Source organism: Clavelina lepadiformis, chromosome 5 (genome assembly GCF_947623445.1).
Source record: "Clavelina lepadiformis chromosome 5, kaClaLepa1.1, whole genome shotgun sequence".
Classification (NCBI taxonomy): domain Eukaryota; kingdom Metazoa; phylum Chordata; class Ascidiacea; order Aplousobranchia; family Clavelinidae; genus Clavelina; species Clavelina lepadiformis.
Window position 1 is genome coordinate 18122220 of NC_135244.1, and position 21414 is coordinate 18143633.

At 35.6% G+C, this 21414-nt stretch overlaps 2 protein-coding genes across 2 annotated transcripts; both read left to right on the forward strand.

Moving 5' to 3' along the window:
* The first annotated feature begins 9 nt into the window (after window positions 1–9).
* On the forward strand, window positions 10–15527 carry LOC143459364 (protein O-GlcNAcase-like). The gene is made up of 18 exons (XM_076956485.1): window positions 10–365; window positions 489–586; window positions 4944–5074; window positions 5385–5553; window positions 8014–8112; window positions 8278–8418; window positions 8515–8691; window positions 8797–9035; window positions 9224–9811; window positions 11037–11483; window positions 11647–11821; window positions 12167–12241; window positions 12331–12410; window positions 12568–12672; window positions 12760–12848; window positions 13021–13216; window positions 13845–14010; window positions 14100–15527. The coding sequence occupies exons 1-18, from the start codon at window positions 124–126 to the stop codon at window positions 14243–14245; spliced, it is 3363 nt and encodes a 1120-aa protein (XP_076812600.1). The 5' UTR covers window positions 10–123; the 3' UTR covers window positions 14246–15527.
* A 1228-nt stretch (window positions 15528–16755) lies between these two features.
* On the forward strand, window positions 16756–20126 carry LOC143460897 (PWWP domain-containing protein 2A-like). The gene is made up of 3 exons (XM_076958573.1): window positions 16756–17021; window positions 17220–18926; window positions 19338–20126. The coding sequence occupies exons 1-3, from the start codon at window positions 16849–16851 to the stop codon at window positions 19453–19455; spliced, it is 1998 nt and encodes a 665-aa protein (XP_076814688.1). The 5' UTR covers window positions 16756–16848; the 3' UTR covers window positions 19456–20126.
* The last annotated feature ends 1288 nt before the right edge of the window (window positions 20127–21414 follow it).

Here is a 21414-nt window from a genome sequence, read left to right on the forward strand (position 1 = left end):
ACTGAATTGACATGGAAATTTTTTGCAGGTGTACATTTGCATTCCAAACAGCAAAAATTAGAGAACTCTTTCGTAAAGTTTCTATAAACTAACCGAAAAGCATTGGTTTTCAGTAAAATCGTAATGACTGAAGAGGACAAAAAAAGTGTCCTTGATGCTGATACACATGAGAATACAAACACAACAGAAGAAAGTATGGGAGAGGTTAAATCAAAATTCAAGAAAGTTTTCAAGGATTCAGATGAAAGAGGTACTTGTGGAAAAACAGAAGTATCCGGTGATGAGCATGTGTTCATGTGTGGTGTTGTGGAAGGCTTCTACGGAAGGCCATGGACTGCTGAGCAACGTAAAGAACTATTTAGAAGGTAAATCTTCCTCTTTTCACTCTATTTTGTAAAACTTTTGCTAATGTTCACATTAGGCTAATTGTGTACTGAATTTAATGTGTATCTTACGGAATTTTAATTTATCTTTTACCATTGCAACAGGATGAAAGAAATGGGATTGAACACGTATTTGTATGCACCTAAGGATGATTACAAGCATCGACTGTTTTGGAGGGAAAAATACTCTGATGACGAAGCAGGTACACTTTACATAATTGTTTCTTTTGTAATATTTTGACATTCATTTAAATTATATGGTCAAACGTCCTAGATCGGGCGCACACATATTTGTCTCCCAAAATTGCGCACCTGTCATTATAAAAAACAAACAAAATTATCGCCTTTTATATTGTTTTGTTGATCCATCTTTCATCTAACCACACAATAAAGATAAGCCCACTGCATGTGGTCTGACCTTCTTGTCTGAACAGATTTTGTTCGATCACAGGTAAAACATTTTTAAATCTTCCGCAGAGTTAGAAACAATAACGTACGATTGAATTTGGTGCACATTTTGCGGATTGCATGAAAAAAACCCAGGTCACCTGAATGGTCTTGAGATGACTTTTCGCGTGACTAAAGTTTTTTCTTTGGTGTCTTTTAAAGTGTAAACCTTTGTTTTATCATATATGTTAAATATGCTTCATAAAGCAGTTTATTTCCGTCCATGTCCAGTGCAAAAACCTAACAACGTGGACTCACTAAACAAGGAAATAGAATGGCAAAGCCTTTAAACCATTTAAGACATGAAAAGTGGGTCTCTACTTTCGAATTGTGGATGAAAAGCTACATTGTACTAGTCACTAAAGGAATTCTACTGCCGGCATTAATGCGTTTACTGCCTTATAACTTCAAAATCACTCAGCCTTATCATTTTTAGTTTCAGCATGGTGAGTAATAAAAGTTCTCCCGTTTGGAATGCAAGGATGATATCGTAATTGTGATGACCGCAAAAAGAGATAAGTTATTGGAGTATCGTTACAGCTTAATCGAGCTTAGGGGGGACACCTAGTCCAGCTTAGCAATGTCAGAATATAGTGGTGAATGTTTAAATTGAAAATAGCAGAAGGGTTCTGTTAAAAAACTTAACACTGTAGACCAGGGGTGACGAACCTATTCGATGACGCGGGCCACTTTGTCAGTTACGGCTGAGCAAGCGGGCCGCACAATTTTTTTAACATTTTGCATAATAATTAGCATTCAAGCACAACCGCTTCATTTGGCAGATTTTTAGCTGCTCCCGCGGCCGCAAAAAATACATCGATTGAGTGCGGCAATCTATTGAAGACATACTGCTGCGACTCAATTGTGCTATCAGCTTTTGATATCGCATTGCGCAAAGATTAGAAACAGGTGAAAGAAAGTTCAAGACTGCTGGTCTCACCGGACGCTTCGTTCAAGATTGCTGGTCTCCCGGACGCAAAATTTAACCCTAAATTCCGGACATGTCCGGAATTTTCCGGACGGTATGGCAACCCTAATTCCTATAAGTCCTATATGCCTTGCATGTATGGGTGTTTGTCAAATCGTTTGGTGGGCCGCACAAAATTGTTTGGCGGGCCGCAGGTTCGTCACCTCTGCTGTAGACCGATGAGGACATGAAGAATGCTGTTGATAATTTTCTGCAAGGTAAAGGAAATTGCCAAAGTATTGCAGCTAAATATAACTTGAACGAAAGCGTTTAACGCAAAAGGGTGAAACGAATTAAAGAAGACCAGCCTATTATTAGCAGAGGGCGAAAACCTGCTCTCAATCAGGAGGTTGAAAATGAGTTAGCGCAATGTATTGGCAAGCTTTGCAATCTCGAGTTTAGCCCGTCCATTGCACAGTTACAGTCTATTGTGCAACAGTATGTACTTGACTGCAATATAGTCACCCAATTCAAAGACGATTTGACAGGTAGGCACTTGGTAAACTTGTTTATGCAGTGAAACAAAATCTCGCTGAAGAAGGCAAACCTCATTACCGCAGCGCGAAAGTCAACTACCGTGAATCCTTTTATTATTTTTAATTTTTACGAATGCATTGACAAAATAATGAAAGAAAAGGATCTTGGACCAGAGCAAATATGGAACTGTGATGAGAGTGGTTTTCCCAGTGATCCACAAAAGTGCAAAGTAGTGAGCATTCATGGGCAAACAGCTTATAAAGTGACATGCGGTGCAGGTCGTGACAACAAAAGTACGCTAGAAGTTTGCAATTGATGCAGCAGGAAAAGTTCTGGATCCTTTGGTGATTTTTACTGGAAAGAATCTTCAGAACACCTGGCGCGGAACAAATGCTTTGCCTGACACATTTTATGGCATCAGTGAAAACGGTTGGATTATGGTAAGTTATGTGACATTTGGAGAAAGAGTTTGTCCGAACAGAATGTCAAAGCTTGGTTTCAGCCTACAGGAATATTTCAATTGGATCATTCCAAATTTCCCAAACACAGATTTGACCTCCGTCATATGAAAAGATACCATGTATGGGTGAAAGACGGCAAACCTGAAGAAAATTGGGAAGAAATTGCTCTTGCTCTGTCAACAACGAAGAGACCTGCTTGTCCGCGTCAAGTTATTACGCCAAAGAAAACACAGACACCTCTCAGACCTATAGTGACTTCTTCTCAATCAACTTCACCCTCTATTTCTTCACACCCATCCACATCGTCGTCAACCAAATCCAGATGCAGTGTCTGTGCTAACCTTGGTCCAAAGCCAGCACCTGTTCTTGATAAAGAATGGATCATTACATGGCACTTATTGACAAGGCGTCGTCATCAAAACCATCATGTGCCGACAGAAGTTTTGAAGAAATCCTGCTTCACAAAATGAAAGGGCCTGAAAGCAAGAAGCCACATATAAAACGACGAAAATTTGATTTCAAAGCAAAGGTAATTACCCATCAAGAATACTTACAGAAAATTCAAGAAAAGAAGAAGAAAGAAGACCAAAGAAAAAAACGAGTTTTGGCTTCATAAACGACGAAACAAAGGGAAGAATCCACACCATCCAGAAAACAAAGTTGTATTAGCAGTTCTTCTGACAAAAGTGTCGATGAAATCGAGATACAGAGTGCCGTTGACGTTTTGGGAAAGACTTGGCTTTCTGTCAGTCCTCCAATTGAACAGCAAGACGTGCTTAACCAATGGGACGGGGTTATTTATGAAGACAAGAAAAAAACCTCTCTTTATATTGGGAAAGTTACTCGTCACTTTCTAGAAGATCAAAACGGTCCTGTCCACAGACTGGAGATTGATTGTCTCAAACCACACGTTGGACAAGGAAACGTTTTAGCGTCTGTTCCTGACCATATGCCAAGAGATCTTGATTTCTTTCCTTTCTGCAACATTATCAGTGGTCGCTTGAGGGTAGAACCGCTGAAAGGGAGCAAGTGGCGTGTTCCGAAATTCGCTGCAGGGAAGCGTGTATTCAATGATGTTAAATCTATAAATAGACGAGAGTTGGCAACGAACCTTTTGATGTGAAATGCTTGTGTGTTGTTGTTTGTTTGTTTTGCAACTTTTTGCAGCAATCTCAATTCTATTTATTATTGATGCTTTTTTCTTTTTAATTCAGGTGCTATGCCTCACTTGTTTTAATTTTTCTCAGATTTTACGCCTCACTTGTTTTCATTATTTTCATTATGTTTTAATACTTCAATAAATTTTGTAAATTAGGTGAAAAATTTTGTCTTAGTCTATTGTTGTACTCATCCATTTTATTAGGTTAAGCAACGCAATTCGATCAGAGTTCATGAATAAGGTCATTCGATAGAGAATAAGTTGCAAAAGGCCACACGCCAAAAAATTCAAAGAGGCACATGATTGAATTTGATATTAACAGCACGCCATTCTATTTTTGTCAGACAATAGTATAATTTTGCGGTATTTACATTTACCTCCACCAAACATAACACATATTAACAAAAAGTAGTGAGCTTTAATTCGAACCATTACTGGCATTGCAACTTAATAGCATTAGGCATACGAAGTAATGAACAAAGAAAGTTTTAGATTTACCAGAGTGACTAATTAATTTCTGAGCTAGTTGGGTACCGAGAATAATTATAAAGTACAGATGCACGTTATCGTATTTAGTTGTGCATCGTCTGTCCCGTTTATTTGGCATGTGCCTCGTGAAGCAAATCGATTGAATCGTTTTTGTTAACACGTATACTCACCGCGTGTGTTTGTGGACCAGGGCGGCGAATTTAATGTGTTTGGCCCGCAATAAAATTGCAGTGCAAATTGCTAATTACACGAAAAGTAGTTGCTGTTATTTAAAAATTTTATTATTAATAAGTGTAAGTAGGAACCATCTTTCACCCAAGTGTGACTTATTGCAAGTTGATGCGCAAGCAAACTTGTAAATTTTGGAAAGTTTCCTAAAACGTGCGCCTAATTAGGACGTTTGACCATAAATGTTGATTCTTTTGATTTAGATTGAGTGTATTTTCCTCTCATGCAGACTTTTATTGTTAGATGTGTTGTGGTCTCATTATCTAGGCAGTGGACAGTGAACAGTCCCTGATTGTATATTATACCCTTGGCTAATTTTCTTCTTATTTCAGAAATCCTGAGAACACTAATAAGGGAAGCAGACTTGTATAGTGTCACTTTTGTTTATGCCATTTCTCCGGGATTAGATATGGTGTTTGGGTCCAAAAAGGAAACAAGTGCATTGAAAGAAAAACTTCTTCAGGTCTATTAATTATTTATTCTTTCATGATTATATGCATAAATTATAATTAGTTAAGCATCGCTGAATGCTGAAACATCCCTATCAAACATCTTTTCATCACTGCATATCATTGCAATTTAACATACAAATACAGAATATTCTGGGTTAGTTCATCAAATGCTGCCTATGCTCATGCACTGCTTATTTGCAAGTAATGTGAAACAGCTGCTTTCTAATCACTTAAGCCAGCCTGTTTGTGCTATTTTTGTTTTCCAAAACATTATCTTGTTTGCTGTTTCTTCTTTCAAACCATAATACGTTAATTTTCCAGGTTAAGCAGCTTGGTTGCAAGGCATTTGCTCTCTTATTTGATGATATTGATCCCGTGTTGTGTGCTGCTGATATGAAAGAATTCAAATCATCTGCAAATGCTCAAGCTTCCATTACTAATTTAATGTTTAAGGCTCTTGACAAACCCAGGTTTTTGTTTTGTCCTACAGGTAAGTCTGAATTAAAGCAGCAAGTAGACATGCTAATTATACAGCGAAAGCTTAACAAGTTGACTTTTCATCACTTGAAATTTTCAGATGATGTTAAGTAGGTTGCTTATATTCCTGCTCAACTAGTCCCTTCAAATTGCCTGCTAAAGATACATAACCAGCTTTTTCAAAATAAAATCTCATTCATTCAAAATTTTGATTATCTTGAAGCATTTTTATCTGCTCTAAGTATCGATAATAAACCATGCTCATTACCTTGAAGTTATTGAATAAATATTCCCACCATGTCTTCATAATGTGTTCTCAAGTGGAATGATACTATAGCTCATATGAATATTGAATAGGTTTGAGTTTTTAATAACTGCGATCGTATTAACCCTTATACTCCCAAAAATGATGCCTAACAGTAACACCATTATCTGACTAGGTCACTAGCTACAGTATATGGCTTATAAAAATGCTTCAAATGTTATCAGTTTTTATCACTCATGTTGCTGAACTTAGATGTCTTCAGAAATGCTTATACCTGCATTAAACCAAAGCTTTTTAAGTGTGTCAGAAATTTCTTCTGCATAGCCTGAAGTTACAAGCTTTTTCTAGCCAATTTTTACCAATAACCACTTTTGTGTAATACAGAATCAACACTGAACGATAATGCTATAACTGCATAAAACATTAAAATTTAAATTTTATCAAGTAAAATACTGAAAACAGAGTACTCGAGTATAGGTCGAGATTTTCGCAACTGATTTTACACGGGACAAGCCAGAGTAAAACTAAGTCCAGCTAACAGCACCGTGACTGACGCGTACTTGAATTTGAACTGTGAATTTTTTGCGCTTACTGGCCCTTTTGTATAAATAACTTCACAACAACTCGCACGCTTGCACGAGATGAATAACACATGACACTTGCACGCACGAGACAAATATGACTTGCGTCATGCGAGTTCTTCGTAGGTTTGTTTTAAAGAAGTGCTGCTGAAGTTTACAGTTACGCAATTGCTACGCAAGTACTGGCAAGCTAGGCTAAAAGTTCTGTGGCAAAATAATATTTCGCACTGTTGTTTATTTGTTTTTCGTGTGTTCCCAAACTTCCCACGCTTTTATTTTGTTAGTTAATTACCAGTTAGCTTTTATTCTGTTAGTTATCACCTGATTTCTTTTGTCCACTGCCTTGATTTTGTTGTTTTTGGCGCCTCAGTGTTTCGATGTGGTTGAACACGTAATTATTGCGTGTCCTTTTTCGATTGGTGTCCCACATTTGCTTCAGGCGTGAGTAGTTGCCTTCCTGAGAAAATGTGGCCTTCGGAGTAAGTCTAGGTACGAGTGTTCAGAGCGAGGACCTGTCCTTTTTGTTGGTCTCTCGGATCTGCTGTTGCTGTTTTTATTATATTTTATCAACTTATTTTGAATGTCTGTCCCTATCTTTAAGCCCTAAACGGAGATGAGTTTTTAATCTCTCATGAAAATACAATCGAGCTGCATTTCACAACGTTCGTTGGTTTTGAGTGGGCCGTGAAAGCGGTAGAAAACGTACCTGGCAGCAGAGAATCTGTAACAGTTCACTTAGTGGTAAACTTTCACCTATCCTTGAAATTTTCTTACGGTGTGTCGATTCCAATACTTAGGTGAACCATCGAATGGTAGTTCCGGGAATAAGCTAGTCGATTTGTACACGAGAGAATAAAAATATCTCTGATTTTCAACGAAAAATTAGGGGTCGACCTATACTCGAGTATATACGGTATTTGTAATCCTTGTATTTTTGTAAAGCTTAATTAGTAAAACAATACTTTTGATAAATAAAAAACATTAATATCTTACTGGGTGACAAGATATAAATTGATAGTTTAAGGCTCTGACTCTTAAAATAGGAGGCTTGCCCCCTTTGGGCGCGAGAAACGACAAATTCTGTGTTTTATGACCAAACACGCTTTCACAACCAAGCTCAAAAGTCAATTTCTGCCTGTTGTCAAATATTTAGCTTTCAAGAAGCAGACCCTTCCCATTGATGAAGTTATATGCAAACAAATTGTTGTTCTGTTTAATGTTTTTGGATTTTGCAATAGTACGAGACCCAAGTTCTTTGCCATCGACAAAGGGGGCGCGTCTCAAAAAATTTAAGAACCCCTGGTTGAAGGGAATAGCATATGATTTCATAGAATAGCATATGATTTCATAGAATAGCCATTAAAGATGAAATATAAGTAGAAAAATAACCTCAGGTCATTGGTGTCCCATTTAGTTGTTAAGAAAATGCCAAGACAGTGCCCAGCCATCTTTTCAGGGATATTTCTGCCCATTTTACCAACTTGTGAGAAACCCTGTATAAGTTTGTAAATTAGCTTCAAAGTGCACAAGTTTTAATCTAATATACAGCATTTATATCTGCATGTAGCTAAGCAATTGTGAAAAGTTTGACTACCTACTGAACTGTGACATTTGATTAAATTTTTAGAATACTGTGGTACTATGGCAATGCCTGATGTAAAAAGCTCATTGTATTTACAAACACTTGGGACAAACTTAGATCCACAGATTTCTGTCATGTGGACAGGTAAGAACATGCAAAATGTAGCTGTATATATAATTAATTTATGTACGTCTGGCTACAATTTGTAAATATTTTCTTGTCGCAAGATTATCAGTAATTTTGCCCTGTGAAGATATTTGTATATATTGGTGCCTTGTGTTTTTATTGATGTTAGTTGTTTATTAAAAGGTGCAAAGGTTGTTTCGAATATTATCACTGTGAATTCTATCGAGTTGCTGAACGAAGTTCTTCGCCGAAAAGTCATGATTTGGGACAACATACATGCTAATGATTATGATCCAAAACGTGTATTTCTCGGACCATTTAAAGGTACCGAAACAACTGATCATTTTGATTTCTTGTAGAATAATGTTGATTTATTGAAATTTCATGGAGTACAGTAATTGCATTTGCTTTTTCTTTTAGGTCGTTCCACACATCTTATTCCACACATCACTGGCGTTTTGACAAATCCAAATTGTGAGTTTGAGGCAAATTTTGTCGCAATGCATACAGTTGCAAGCTGGTGGCTGAGCTCAAGGTCAAAAAAAGATGTCACAAATGAAAAAGAAGAAGATAGTGCCAGTGAAACTACTTTGAAAGGTGACTATTTTAACGGAACAGTTGATATAACACTGGTTGTGCAGTAAAAATGATTTCCGTTTTGTTAACCTACTGGATTATTTTGTATTTAAAATTTGTTTCCAGATGAGGAGAGTCAAGTGGTCTCTACTTCCAAGCTTGCAGTCACCTCCAGTAAAGCAAGAAGTGAAGATATACAACCTGCAAATTCTCAAGTAGACGATGGCAGTTTAAGTAGTGACAGCGGTCGAAAGAGTGATTCAGACAGTGACACAGACAGCGATTATTCATCGCATGAAGGGTGCTACCCATCTATGTCAGACATTGAACATGGGGATTACGACCCGAATGCTGCCCTGGAAAAGGTATCACCTTGATTTTTTACTTTTTAAGTTGTGCCCAGTCTGATTTTATTGTTGGCCTAATTTTACAGATTAACATTTTTGTCTGCGCTGTACTGTTTTATTCTATTTTATATACAATTTTTACTTATTGCAGGCTTCAATTATTCATTAAAGTTCTGAACCATATATACTTCATCATGTTCGTTTAGGCTCTTAAAGATTGGTTGCCGATTTTTTCCTGTGTGAAGTACACTTCATGCAAGGTTGTTCCTCGAAGTGGAACACCACCGGCAATGCCTCCTATTCCTGTGCTGCCAATTACGACACGTCCTCCAGTCCCTGATGTTTGCATCACAAAAACTGTCACTGAACCAATTTTGAGTGTTGGAAAAACAGAATTGCTTCAGTCAAAGTTCCCGTCAGTTGGCAGGAGTCTCGTGGCAGAAGCTATGAAAGACTTTCCGCCGGCAGTCGATGAAAATGTCAACAGAAATGAACCAATGAAATCAGAAAATCTTGCCATCCAGTCTGATATGGATTCTGTTTGCCAGCTTGCAACCAACACTGATGTTGACATGTCAAATACACCGAAAGATTCGCCTATTTGCCGAAGAGACAGTGACAACGATGATAAATTGAATGAAACTGAGCAGGAAACAGACGACATGAAGAAGTCCGAAACTGCAGACATAGAAATGAATGATATTAACTCGGCTGAAGTTGTTGAAGACAAAATTGAGGAGAAAATGCAAATGGAAGGTTCCCCTAAAAATCCAGCATCACAAGAACAAATCAGTGTAGGTTGAAAATATATATAATTACAAAAAGTCAAAAATAACAACACCGTTTTTAAATTCAGTGATTTCTTGCTGTACCATGATTACTTGGGTGTGTAGCCTTTTTTCAAGTAAATTATTGCTTTAAACCAGTGCTTTTCAACCTGTGAGGTTGTACACACTAGTGCGTACAGGAGAAAATGTAGTGTAGATGACGAACACGGTGCGGATGAAATTTGTCTCTCTATTTTCAATCATTCTTAAGCAACGCTGATTGATTTGCAAGCAATGGCTTATCTCGTTGCTTTACATTTATTTGAAAAGTAGTTATGTACTGTTATAGACACAAGAATGAGTGATTTTCTTTTATCGACATAGAAGTGGAAAATGAGCGAATTAGGGTAAATGAGCGAAATAAAATTTGTTGTACTATTTTTTCATTGGTTTTGGGCAATCCGACCATTAACTTTGTGTTGTCTTGAAAACGATTTAAGATAGTCCTTGCATATTTATAAATGTATATATTCTCTGACGTAACGTGCGCTTAAAGCAAAGTAAAACTCTCATGTAATGTTGTAACATTATGTTAAATGTGTTTTAATTTGTTTCTGTATGGGCCAAATTGGGGTTAAAAATGCTGACACATACATGTATACGATTTGTTTTATAAAATATTTAGTTTGAATTAGTTGTATCAACAAAACGTGAACGAATGAAGAAATCGCTAGCCTGCCAAATGTTTTTACACGTGTGGATGAAATTTTCTTCACATTAAAAAGTGCGAGCTGTCATCAAAAATGTTGAAAAGCACTGCTTTAAATAGTTGATGGTTTATCTCCTTTCTTCGTAACCATTGTGTAGCCAGATTTATTTTATATAGTTTTTATTTAACTGATTTAGTTTATGTATATAACTGTTATTTTAAGCATTAAAAGTGTATTGTTTCTAAATTGTAATTTTTTAGAAATCTCGCTTCAATGCAATTCTGTATTGTTGTAATTCTTGAGAAACCTTTTTTGAACACTTGCTATTGCTTTCTTTAATCGCAATGCCAGAATAATCCAAACCACATAGTAAGAATCCTGACTCACCATTGATCACAATTTCTAAAATTTTTGAAATGTTATTCCTAAATCTAATCCAACAATTGGAATTTGGATAAATTTAAATTTTTGTCATTCTGTTTCTTGTGTAGCGGGATCATTAGTATTAGGATTCGTAGTAATATCAACCAATTATTTCCTAGATGGAAACTGAAGAAATCCAAGAACCATCCACTCCTATGCAAACTGATGACGTTGATAGCGATGTTTCCATGGCAACAGCTCAGAGTGGCAGCACCATTCAAATAGATGTTGAAGAAATGGTGGCAGCATCCCCAGCTAGTTCTCAGAACACCTTGAAACCAGCGCAAACAAATGATACCAAGGAAACGTCAAGTTTCGAAACAAGTCTCTATGGTTCAGGTGACGAAATGGTAACTCCAGCCAAGCAAAAGGACAAAATCATATTACAGTATGAAAAAAACCCAGTAACTGTCAGTGACTTACGCTTGCTTGCTGAGTGCTTTTTTCTTCCATACGAACATGGTAATGTGGGCAAAGATATGGTTCGAAAGTTTAAATGGCTTAAAGAACACGCCATCAAGTTGTCTCGCATGAAGAACAAGAAGTCTGAAGAATATCTTGACAAGGTTACTGAAGTTTCTGATATTTTTCATCATTTAATAATTGATTTTAACCGGTAAATCATATAAAACCATCTTTACAACTTCTTAAATGTGTATCATGTACATAATGAAGGTGAGGTGTGCATATTATGGTTATAATAATGAAGTATAACATTTATTTCAACAGGCTTTAGATTGGTCTGAGAAAGCATTAGCTTTTGATGAAAACTGTCGTGATATACAACAGATTTTTAACAAGATATGCACATGCCCTAACCGTGCATTACTCTTCGATATATTTCCATATCTCTGGGATATTAAAGGGGTGGTGACGATGCTAAGGTCTTATGTTAAATGGCTCGGTATGTTTTTGTGTTTAAATATATTTTAACTATGTACTGTTGTACATGTGAAGACATATTTTTATTAGAAACGACAATGAGAATTGATACCTGTTAATTAGTAATTTTTAAGTATGTCTGTGCTGTGTCAATATCCCACTGCACCAGAGATAGCAGCCCAAGAATTAATGTTTGTCAAGTATTATGATATTTTACTGTAGTTTTGAGGAGTTTGGCTTAGTTTAGACAAGAAATTTTATTAATTTTATGATACTGCTAAAAGTTTTTAGCCAAGGTTCTTATTTAATTCAGTGTAAAAATGTAACCCAAGTGTCCTCGGGCTTTATATAAAACTGTACTCTACAGGAAGGATAGAAGTGCAGCCAGATGTGCCTTCTGCCAGTGAACAGGAAAAGGACCACACAAAACTTGCCAAAACAGGTTTGAATTATTTTCACTAAAGTTTTGTTCCTGAATTTCACACGTTTTCAAATTGTATCTTTGTTTTAAGTACTTGTGCTTGTTAATAGTGTCTGCAGCTGGTTACGGGTGGCTTGGGCCTGATCCAGAACCCTGGGTCTTCAGGGGTGGATTATCTGGGGAATTTCAGGTAGTTTCGACTGGTCAAAATAATTTTTTGTGTTTTAAATTTCTTTTGCATTTGTTAAACAATATTCCCACATCTTCACTCAACACTACACTAATATAGGCCTTAACTTATAAAGCTTCTCCAACAGGATTTTGTAGCTATTAGCTTTCTTTTGTAGAGGTTGCTGCCAGTGAGTTCATCGTTTGACCTTTTCTGCCAAACTCTGCCTTTAGATCCACAAGTGTGCACATTCATTGTTCGACCTTACGTTCCTTCAGATGAAGTAAGATTGTTTTTATTTAGTGTCCTTTTCACTCGTGTTTGTTTATACTTGTCTAATTATATTTGTTTATACCTGTCTATCGTTTAGAAATCCGTTTTTGAAGTGTGTTGTTCAACTCACAATGACGGCGTGTATTCTGACGTCTTTTCAGAACACAAGCAGTTGCCAGCAGACAGGTTTTTTTTAAATGCTTATTAATTGCTCAAATTCATTTCAAAAATCTTTTTTGTTTGAAGTTTAAAGTTGACTTATTCTTATTTACTTTCATTTTATAACGTATTGATTTTCATGTGCATGAGCGATATAACTGCAAATGAATAACATATTGTTTGTTTCTACGTTGAATAGATTAGTAGGTGCACTTTTAACATTAAGTCCGGAATATTGCTTCGTTGTGGAGGATGAGGAAGGCTTGTGTGGGTATTTGGCCGCCGCTCTCGATGCGAAAAAGTTTTGGAAGAAGTATGAGTTGGCTTATTTGCCTGAGATGAGAGAAAAATATGAGAAACCCGAGTCCAATGATGATGAAATGACACAAGTGGAGGTCAGCTTTCTTTTGTGTTCTACTGACCCTGACATCAGTATCATATGCAACTGAGCAGTATTCTTAAAACAAACGTTGAGAATGAAAATGTGAGATCTCTTTTACTTAACCAGTGATGGATGCTACACTGCTTCCTTGATTAAATTTTCTCTACCTCGTGTAACTGTCATTTGATTGTACGATCCATATTGAAGCAACTTTGTGACGTATCGAAATAGCAAAACAAACTGTGAAGCCTTCTGCGGTTACAGATATGCAGTGTTTCTGATATTGCCTATTCTAAAGATAGTTATTGTACTTGCAGTTTCTTGTTAAGTAAATTCTACACTATTTCTATCACATTTGAGATGACTTCATATTCGAAAGGCAATATGAAATGTGAAAAAATTGTTTTATCCTTTCAATATAAGAATTTAATCATCCGTTTTTTCTTATTTGTTCAAATGTTTAAAAACACTGTCTCATTTACATTGGATAATTGAGGAAGCACTATGTTACTTCACCTGCAGTCTTAAAAAAGTTTATATCAGATTTCATAAATGAACAACTTAAAAACATAATTAAATATTAGTCAAATATTTTTTCAATGCTCATTGATTAATTATATTTATATTTTTCACCCCTCCAGAGGATGATTGTGGAACTTCATAGCTCTGAAGACAGATTCAGTTACGCTTCGGATGATTTAGCATCTGCCTACCCTTCGTTGATGACATTAGCTTTATATTCAAGAGCAAGCAACAACATCGCTAAAAGCATGACCGTGTGCCTTCTTTCAGCATTAAAATCCCATCGTAAGTTACTGGTTTCATGAACCACGACTAATTCACGCTTCTAAACATTTGAATTGCTAACGATACTAATTTTGAACTTATTTAACCAGACTCAAGTGGAGTCCACGTAATTGTTCCAAGTGACTCGCACCATTACATTGATGTCTACACGAAACTTGGATTCAGCAAGATTAGTACGAACGACGATACCGTTTGCAATGATCAAAACGTTAAAATTTTGGGAAGGACTTTTTAACAGTTGGTAATTATTTATTTTTACTTGCACAAGGCGCTCTTATTTATCGGGTTTCGTGTTGTTGTTTTATTCGTTATGATTCAGTTTCATTTCATTTGGCATCATTGCAGTGTTCTATTTGATTTGCCATGTATAAGCTTCTTTCATAATGCTGTCTCGGAGGCAATGACCAACCCAAAGCATATCATAAATTATTAAAACTTGCTCAAACAGCAATATTCATACAGTCCAGAAACGTTATTGGCTATTATCATTAACTGTGCTATTATATTTTAAAAATGTGACGTATTTTTCTATCTGAGGAAAATAATTTTTATTGACATTTTTGCACTTTTGCTTGCATAATTATCTGGATAATTATTATTTCATTACTTTTTATTTCTTCAAATTTTTCTTGTGGCCTTTTCAATATTACGCTGACATGTGGAGTGATCTATCTAAAATTTCCAATATTTTAAAATAATTGTCTTAACTTTTGAAAGAAACTTTGCATATATGCAATACATCCCGTAATCAAGACAGCAGTTTGGTGTGAAAAGCTCCTGAACTGCATTTGTTTTTCATGGAACCTTGTTTGTACCCTTAGTGTATAAAAGCAATACTTTCTACTGCCACTACTAAAGCCTTATTTGGTCGTCATTTCTTACGCCATGTGGAGTCAGCTGTTTATTTGGGTCCTACGTAATTTCAAGACTTTACTGTGCAAGTGAAAAGTACAAATCTATTGTTTTTCATGGTTTGACGGAAATTTGCTTGAATTTCTTGTAACTTTTGCTGTACTTTATGAAGTGACATTAATATTTGTGAATGCGCATCACGTTTCAATCCATATGATTGTCTTTACATTGTTCACAATAATATATCAGAGAAAGTTAAGCAAAACCTGTATTTTCTGCCTTTCTCTGCTATCTCCTCGTTGGTAGCAATCTGTAATATATTTTGCATCTTCACAAAACGGATTTACAAGTGTTTACCATGCGAGAACTTGGTGGTGTTGTTGTTGCTGTTACGCACAATTTAGAAACTGCTCCGTAACATTACATTTAAAATAGAATTTGCAGTAATTTGTAGCCTAATTATGAGAGCTTCCTAATTTTTAATAGTCGTGTTTATATACGTCATGCTTCAACGTCCATCACCGTTTGCTTGAAAAATTATGTAAAATATAATTGGTGGTTGTTAGGAGACAACCTTCCTTCAATAAGAGTTTTTTCAAACGTTTGGTTGATAATTGTGTGGCGTTTAATGCAGATCTACCTGATTAAAACAAACTTGCAAATGCCTTCTGACTTTAGACAGGGTTGCTGTTCAGAGCGTTTTAGAGAAACAAATTATGATTGATATATCGGTAAGTTACGGTTTCCTTAATAGACAGCAATTAATGCATTTACAGCTACCACAAACTTGACATTACACTATCCTACTATAATTACTAAAACTGAACAGTTCAACAATGTACCAGACTACCAGTACAAGACTTCACTGTACGGTGCACACTTTTGGCAGGGCAGAAAACGTCTGAGTTTATAACTTGAATTGTACAACACTTTAAATACTGTACTTACCAATAGTGAAGGCACATTTTATTTTATATTGATTCGGGCACCCCAATCAGTTGCCGGTTTAACATGTCATAATTATAAGTTTGTTGCTGACTGAAGTCTCCCCGCCAACCGGTACGTGGTGCACATAGTAGCTACTGTACGTTTATTGCAATAATAGATAGCTTCCCAGACTGCAAGACGTTCGTTCATGACTGTTCGAAGTCATTGGCCCGCCAATTAAAAGTTACACCGAGCCTAATGTCTTGAGCTGATTTTATTAGATTGTTTGGTATTTTCAGGGGCGTACCGATCCGTTATAACCCTATCGACTAAATGCGTACATCTGTTGATATGCTAACTTCTGATTATAAATGTTCAAAAAAAGTTTAAATGTCCAAAATGAACGGTACGGTCCAAAATGAACGGTAATGAACTCCGTTAATTTCGTATTTTACATGCTTGTTTTGAATTTCTTATTAGGGTTAACATTGAACCTATCTAAGCCCAACAAAAGCAACTTCATTAGGCACAATAAGATGTATTGTATGGGAAGTAGTTAAATGTAGAAACAGCAGTGAAGGTTGAAAGCACCGTTTCTGATTTTTTACCATCTGCGTTCTATTACAGTATTGGTATAGATAATATTAGATGAAAAAATTTATTTTTAATTGATTTGTAACTTTTTGGCGGTGGTAATCATCTACATAAATTTAACAAAATTATTTTACAAAATGCGTTATAGCATACCATGGCTTTTTGTTTACTCGTTGGAGTGGTAGCCCAGCTGATTTTTTTATTTGCGAAGTACCATAACTTTGCTCTAGGCCTCAAGTTGTCATATTGTTTGTTCTCAGTGCCTTTATATTGCAATTTTGGTAATGGTAAGGTTAACCTTTTTTGAGTATATTAGGCTACCACTATAAAGTTATTTTGGAAAAAACTTAAATTTTGACATTTTTTAGATTAAGTGATTAAGATTTAGTTTTGAGTCTTTTTCATGCTTTATTGTATTATGTAAAGCTGTTGAGCTTTGGTTGATACTAGGAGTTAACTGCCTACATGCAACATAACCAACACATAAACATGCCACCCCAGCGAAAGACTCGTCAGCAGTTAAAAAAGGGTGATAACATGGTGGTTTCCATTGAAAATGTTTTTCAAGATTGTCTTATTGTTTCTTTAATTCATCAAAACAAAAAATTTTGTGGCGCACTCATGGACACTACTAAAAGGTAAATGGGAGTAATGATGTCTGTGGTAAATATATTTTACACACCTACTGTATCTGTGTATAGGCTAGCAAAAGTTATTACTTCTTTGTATTATATTTTTTTTTAAATTCAATGAACATTCTTATACAACAACTCAATTTATTTAAATTCTCAGTTTTGGCTGGTTTCAAACAAGGGATTTTTTTAAATTTTATACAGGGATGGACCCTATGGAATTCCATGCAACCCTGAAACAGAGGAAGAAGAGAACAAAATGGAAACTCGCCATTCACAAGATGCACCCAAACCCAGTTATAAAACACCTTTTCCACAACCTCTACTTTTGAGGAAAACCTACAAACAAGAAGTACCACAACCGCCCCTTCGTAATATATTTCGGAGAATAAGGCGATCGCGAAGAAAAGCTAGACTTAATATTTTAAAGCCAAGTCGTGAAGGAGGCTTAAAACGGCAACGAGGTTGGAAGTTTCTTTCCCATAACGTGTCATGCCAATGTTGTGACTGCATTCAAGGTGTTCAAGAAGTGAAACCCAATGGTCCAGGCTCGTCTGTTAAAAGTGACCCAAAAACCGTTTCTGATGATGGATCAACAAAAAAGGGAGTCAAATTTCAAAATGACACTCCATCTACTAGTTCAGATGATGACAACTATGCAAAACCGATAGCTTCAGAAAAACTAGTCTCACCTATTAAAAATCTAATCCCTAGAACATCACCGGTTTACAAGCCAAAGATTCAAAGAAGTCCTGTTATTAAAATTACATATAAGTCGCCTGGGGGAAGAGGGAGGGTTGTAAAAATTCCATCACGTATTCATCATTCACCAGTGAAAGTTGATAATGCAACTGCTAAAATTCAAGAAACATCTGTCACCGAAGAAAATCCTGTTTTGAATAACAAACAACTGGTGAAACGAAAACTCAATAGACTAAAACCATTGTCTACTGAAGAAGAAGGTGTTAATCTTGTAGGTTCCGCTCCACATTTTCTTGTGCCGGAAAAACCGAAACGAGGAAGAAAGAGAAAATTCGAGGAAGACGTTTCAGTACATGACACAGACAATGATGCCGTGGTGAAACCAGTTGAGATTTCACCTTGTACCGGCAAAGTGAAGCGCAAATATGTTCGGCGGACATTTGACAAAGGGAACGTGTCACTTAGATCAGTACAAACTAATGAACCAGCCTCTGTATCGAATAGTTTGGTTGGAGATTTGCAATCTAGAAAAACAAAACAAAAGCATATTGATCAAGCACAATCTGAAATTACAAGTGCCGTTAAGTCTGAAACGGCAGAACTTAAGCAAAAATACAAAAAGAAAAATCGAAAACAAGAGCATGCTATGAAAGTTCTTAAGCGTGCAAAAAACTCATCCTTTTCTTTTTCAGTTGAGTCACCGATTTTTAATGTACCAATAATTTTGCCACCACTCCCACCTTCACCAAGTTCTGATCCAGTTGTTGGTAAAAATACGTCAGCAAAAGACAAGCACTTACGAGTTATATTGAAACCTCTAGATGAAAAAAATGGCATAAGCCTCCCTTTACCTACATTGGAGAATTCACTGAAAAGCAACACCCTTCCACATTTGCTGCCATTAGAAGAAAGCGAAGTGACGTCTAGCAAAAAACTTTTAAAACCTAAAACATCTCCTCAACCAATGAGCCACACGATTTATGTCACAAGTTGTAAAAATCCAACGGGTATTTTTACGCAAGGCGATGTTGTATGGGGCAAGTTGTCAGGATATCCATGGTGGCCAAGCCGCATAATTAAGCTTATAGTCACCAAAACAGATGGAAAAGTGTTACAACAAGAAGCGATGGTTGCATGGTTTCGATCACGAACAACATCAACTATTCCTTTGCGCTGTGTGCAGTCTTTTGAAAAAAGTTTTACTGTCAGGTAATTATAAAAATGTTGAATTATATTCCAATAAGCAACTGGCATCTAAATGGGACTTAGGAATAAATTTTCCTGTCAATCTTTGGATTGCGATTATTTTTTAAAGTGGGCATATTTTATGCCAGTCTGAAATGGTTTTTGATCGGTATTTTTGTTAAGGTCTTATCTTATTAGGGCTCAGGATGCCTTTTTGTTTTGGGTGTAATTCATATATTATTATAAGTGGGTTAGGTGTAATTAAACATTGGGTATCGTTTTTAAATGCTAATTGGTCCTTATTCTCTGTTATCTCGCTCATATCTTCATATTTCCTGAATCTTCTGGATTTTTCCGTTTAAAAACAGAGCTAGCTTCCACGATCACGAAAAAATGTGTTTGTTGTTTTCTTTATCGTGTCCTTGCATTTTACAGGTTTGAAAAAAAGAGGAAAGGAGTCTATCGCAAAGCTGTTGATGATGCACGCTCTGCATTGACAGAGATATCACCAGAAGCCAAAAAGCTTATTGCACAGTTTGAAACCATTCACTAACCGTCGTTTATACAAAATAACAATTGTAACACGCAATTTTCTGGTATCCATGCATTTGTATTTTCAAACCATGCTCAATTTCAGAAATTAAAGGATTTTTGGTCAGGCCAAATATTTTGATTATTTCAGTTTAATTTGGTGTTACTGCACATCAAATACTTAAAGTAAATTCATCTGTGTTGCAGTGAATATTTTCTGTTTACTTAATTTGCAAAAAAATGGTGCCACAAGGTAAATCTGTAACAGCATTATTTATTAATAATCAAAATAAAAGTGGAATATTACGTTTTTTGAGTTCATGTTTGCGTGACGTATTAGTATAATTTTTTTTTCTCCAGTGCATGTCATTTTCCGTGGTAATTCAGGCAAATTTTGGTTTCATTCATTTTCTACTTTTTGTCTGTGCATGATATTCCTGCATAATTTGATAATAATTCACTTGGCACAACTTGGTAGTCATTTGCCAATATGCAACACAAGTTTTTTCAGTAGAATAATATTGTCAAAGAAATATGTTCTGCATAGGATTTAATAGATGTCAAGTCTGTGAAATTTGTGCAATTGCTATGTAATATGTTTGCGCTGTACAACAGTCTTTTGTTACATTCTTTTTTTGACCATTGTAAAAGCATTATTTGCTGGAAAGTAAATGGGCTTCTTTGGTTTTGAAATGCCATTTATTAATATTCAAAGGGACCACAAATAGTTGTTAGGATAATTCGTAGCAGTTAATCAGAAAGGCTTTTGTGTCAGGTTTCATTTTTTCTGATAGACAAGAATTAATAGAAAACTTGTAAATACACCAACACTAGAACAATCTCTCTAGACTAGAGATAGCTAGTGGTGGTCAGTAATGAAGTAGTTTTACTTCAGTAAATTTCTTCTACTTTGGCTGAAGTAGGTACGTAAAGTACGCGTTGGTAAAGTATTTTTACTTTACTTTTGGTTAAGACCTACTTTTACTGAAGTATTTTTAGACCAAAGTAACGTATTTGAGTAAGTTACCGAATGCTGAAGTAGTCAGTGTTTAGTTCGAAGATAATTTGCAGTAATTTTCATTTGCACTCACATCTGCAAAAAACGTTTACAATTTGATATACAGTCTACAATTTGATTTTCACGTAATAATGTTCTGAATACGGACAAAAGTATGTCTAAAAATAAAATAAAGTAGCTTCATAAAATTATGCATTTAATGTTTTCGATGACATAATGATTGCAAAGTTCTGCCTGAAAACTTTTTCCACATCTACATTTGGCAGCAAATGGCCCCTGAATGGCAAGATAATCTAGAAATCATGGTTCGTTATAGATACAGATCAGTATCTGCATAAAGTTCGTTTTTGTCATGGAGTGAAAATGTGATTTTCAAAGCAAACTATTTCTACACATAATCAGTTTTGCATTTTTATACCAGAAAATGCACCAAACAATTCAGGAATGGTACTGTCTCTAGGCCAAAGTTGTATTATTAAAGGAAGGTTAATTTGTAATGATTTCATGTAGTGTTGCAATAGGAATTAAAATATTTGCTATCAATGCATTCTAAATATCTGCAGAGTAGAAACATGTATTTTCAAACAGACTGCCTGAAACTTTCTGATGGATGCAACAAATAAAGTGATTTTCGATTTAAATGAGAAATTAGCAAAACTACATTTATACTTTTAAAAAGTTTTAAATTATATTTAAAACATAAACAGAAATCCAGCCAAATAAAAATCAGGAAAGTACATACTTTTACGGAAAAAGTAGAAATACTGCACACTACTTTTTTGTTTTCATTTAGGTCAACTTCCTTGTTTTACATTGCTGAAAATTGTTACATAATTATAATTTAATATTAATGATGGTGAACATCCACTTTAATAGTAGATAAACACCATTATTATTTTTGACTTAAACCACAGGTAAAACACCTACTTTTACAAATACACTTTGCAATATTTGAATTATTTT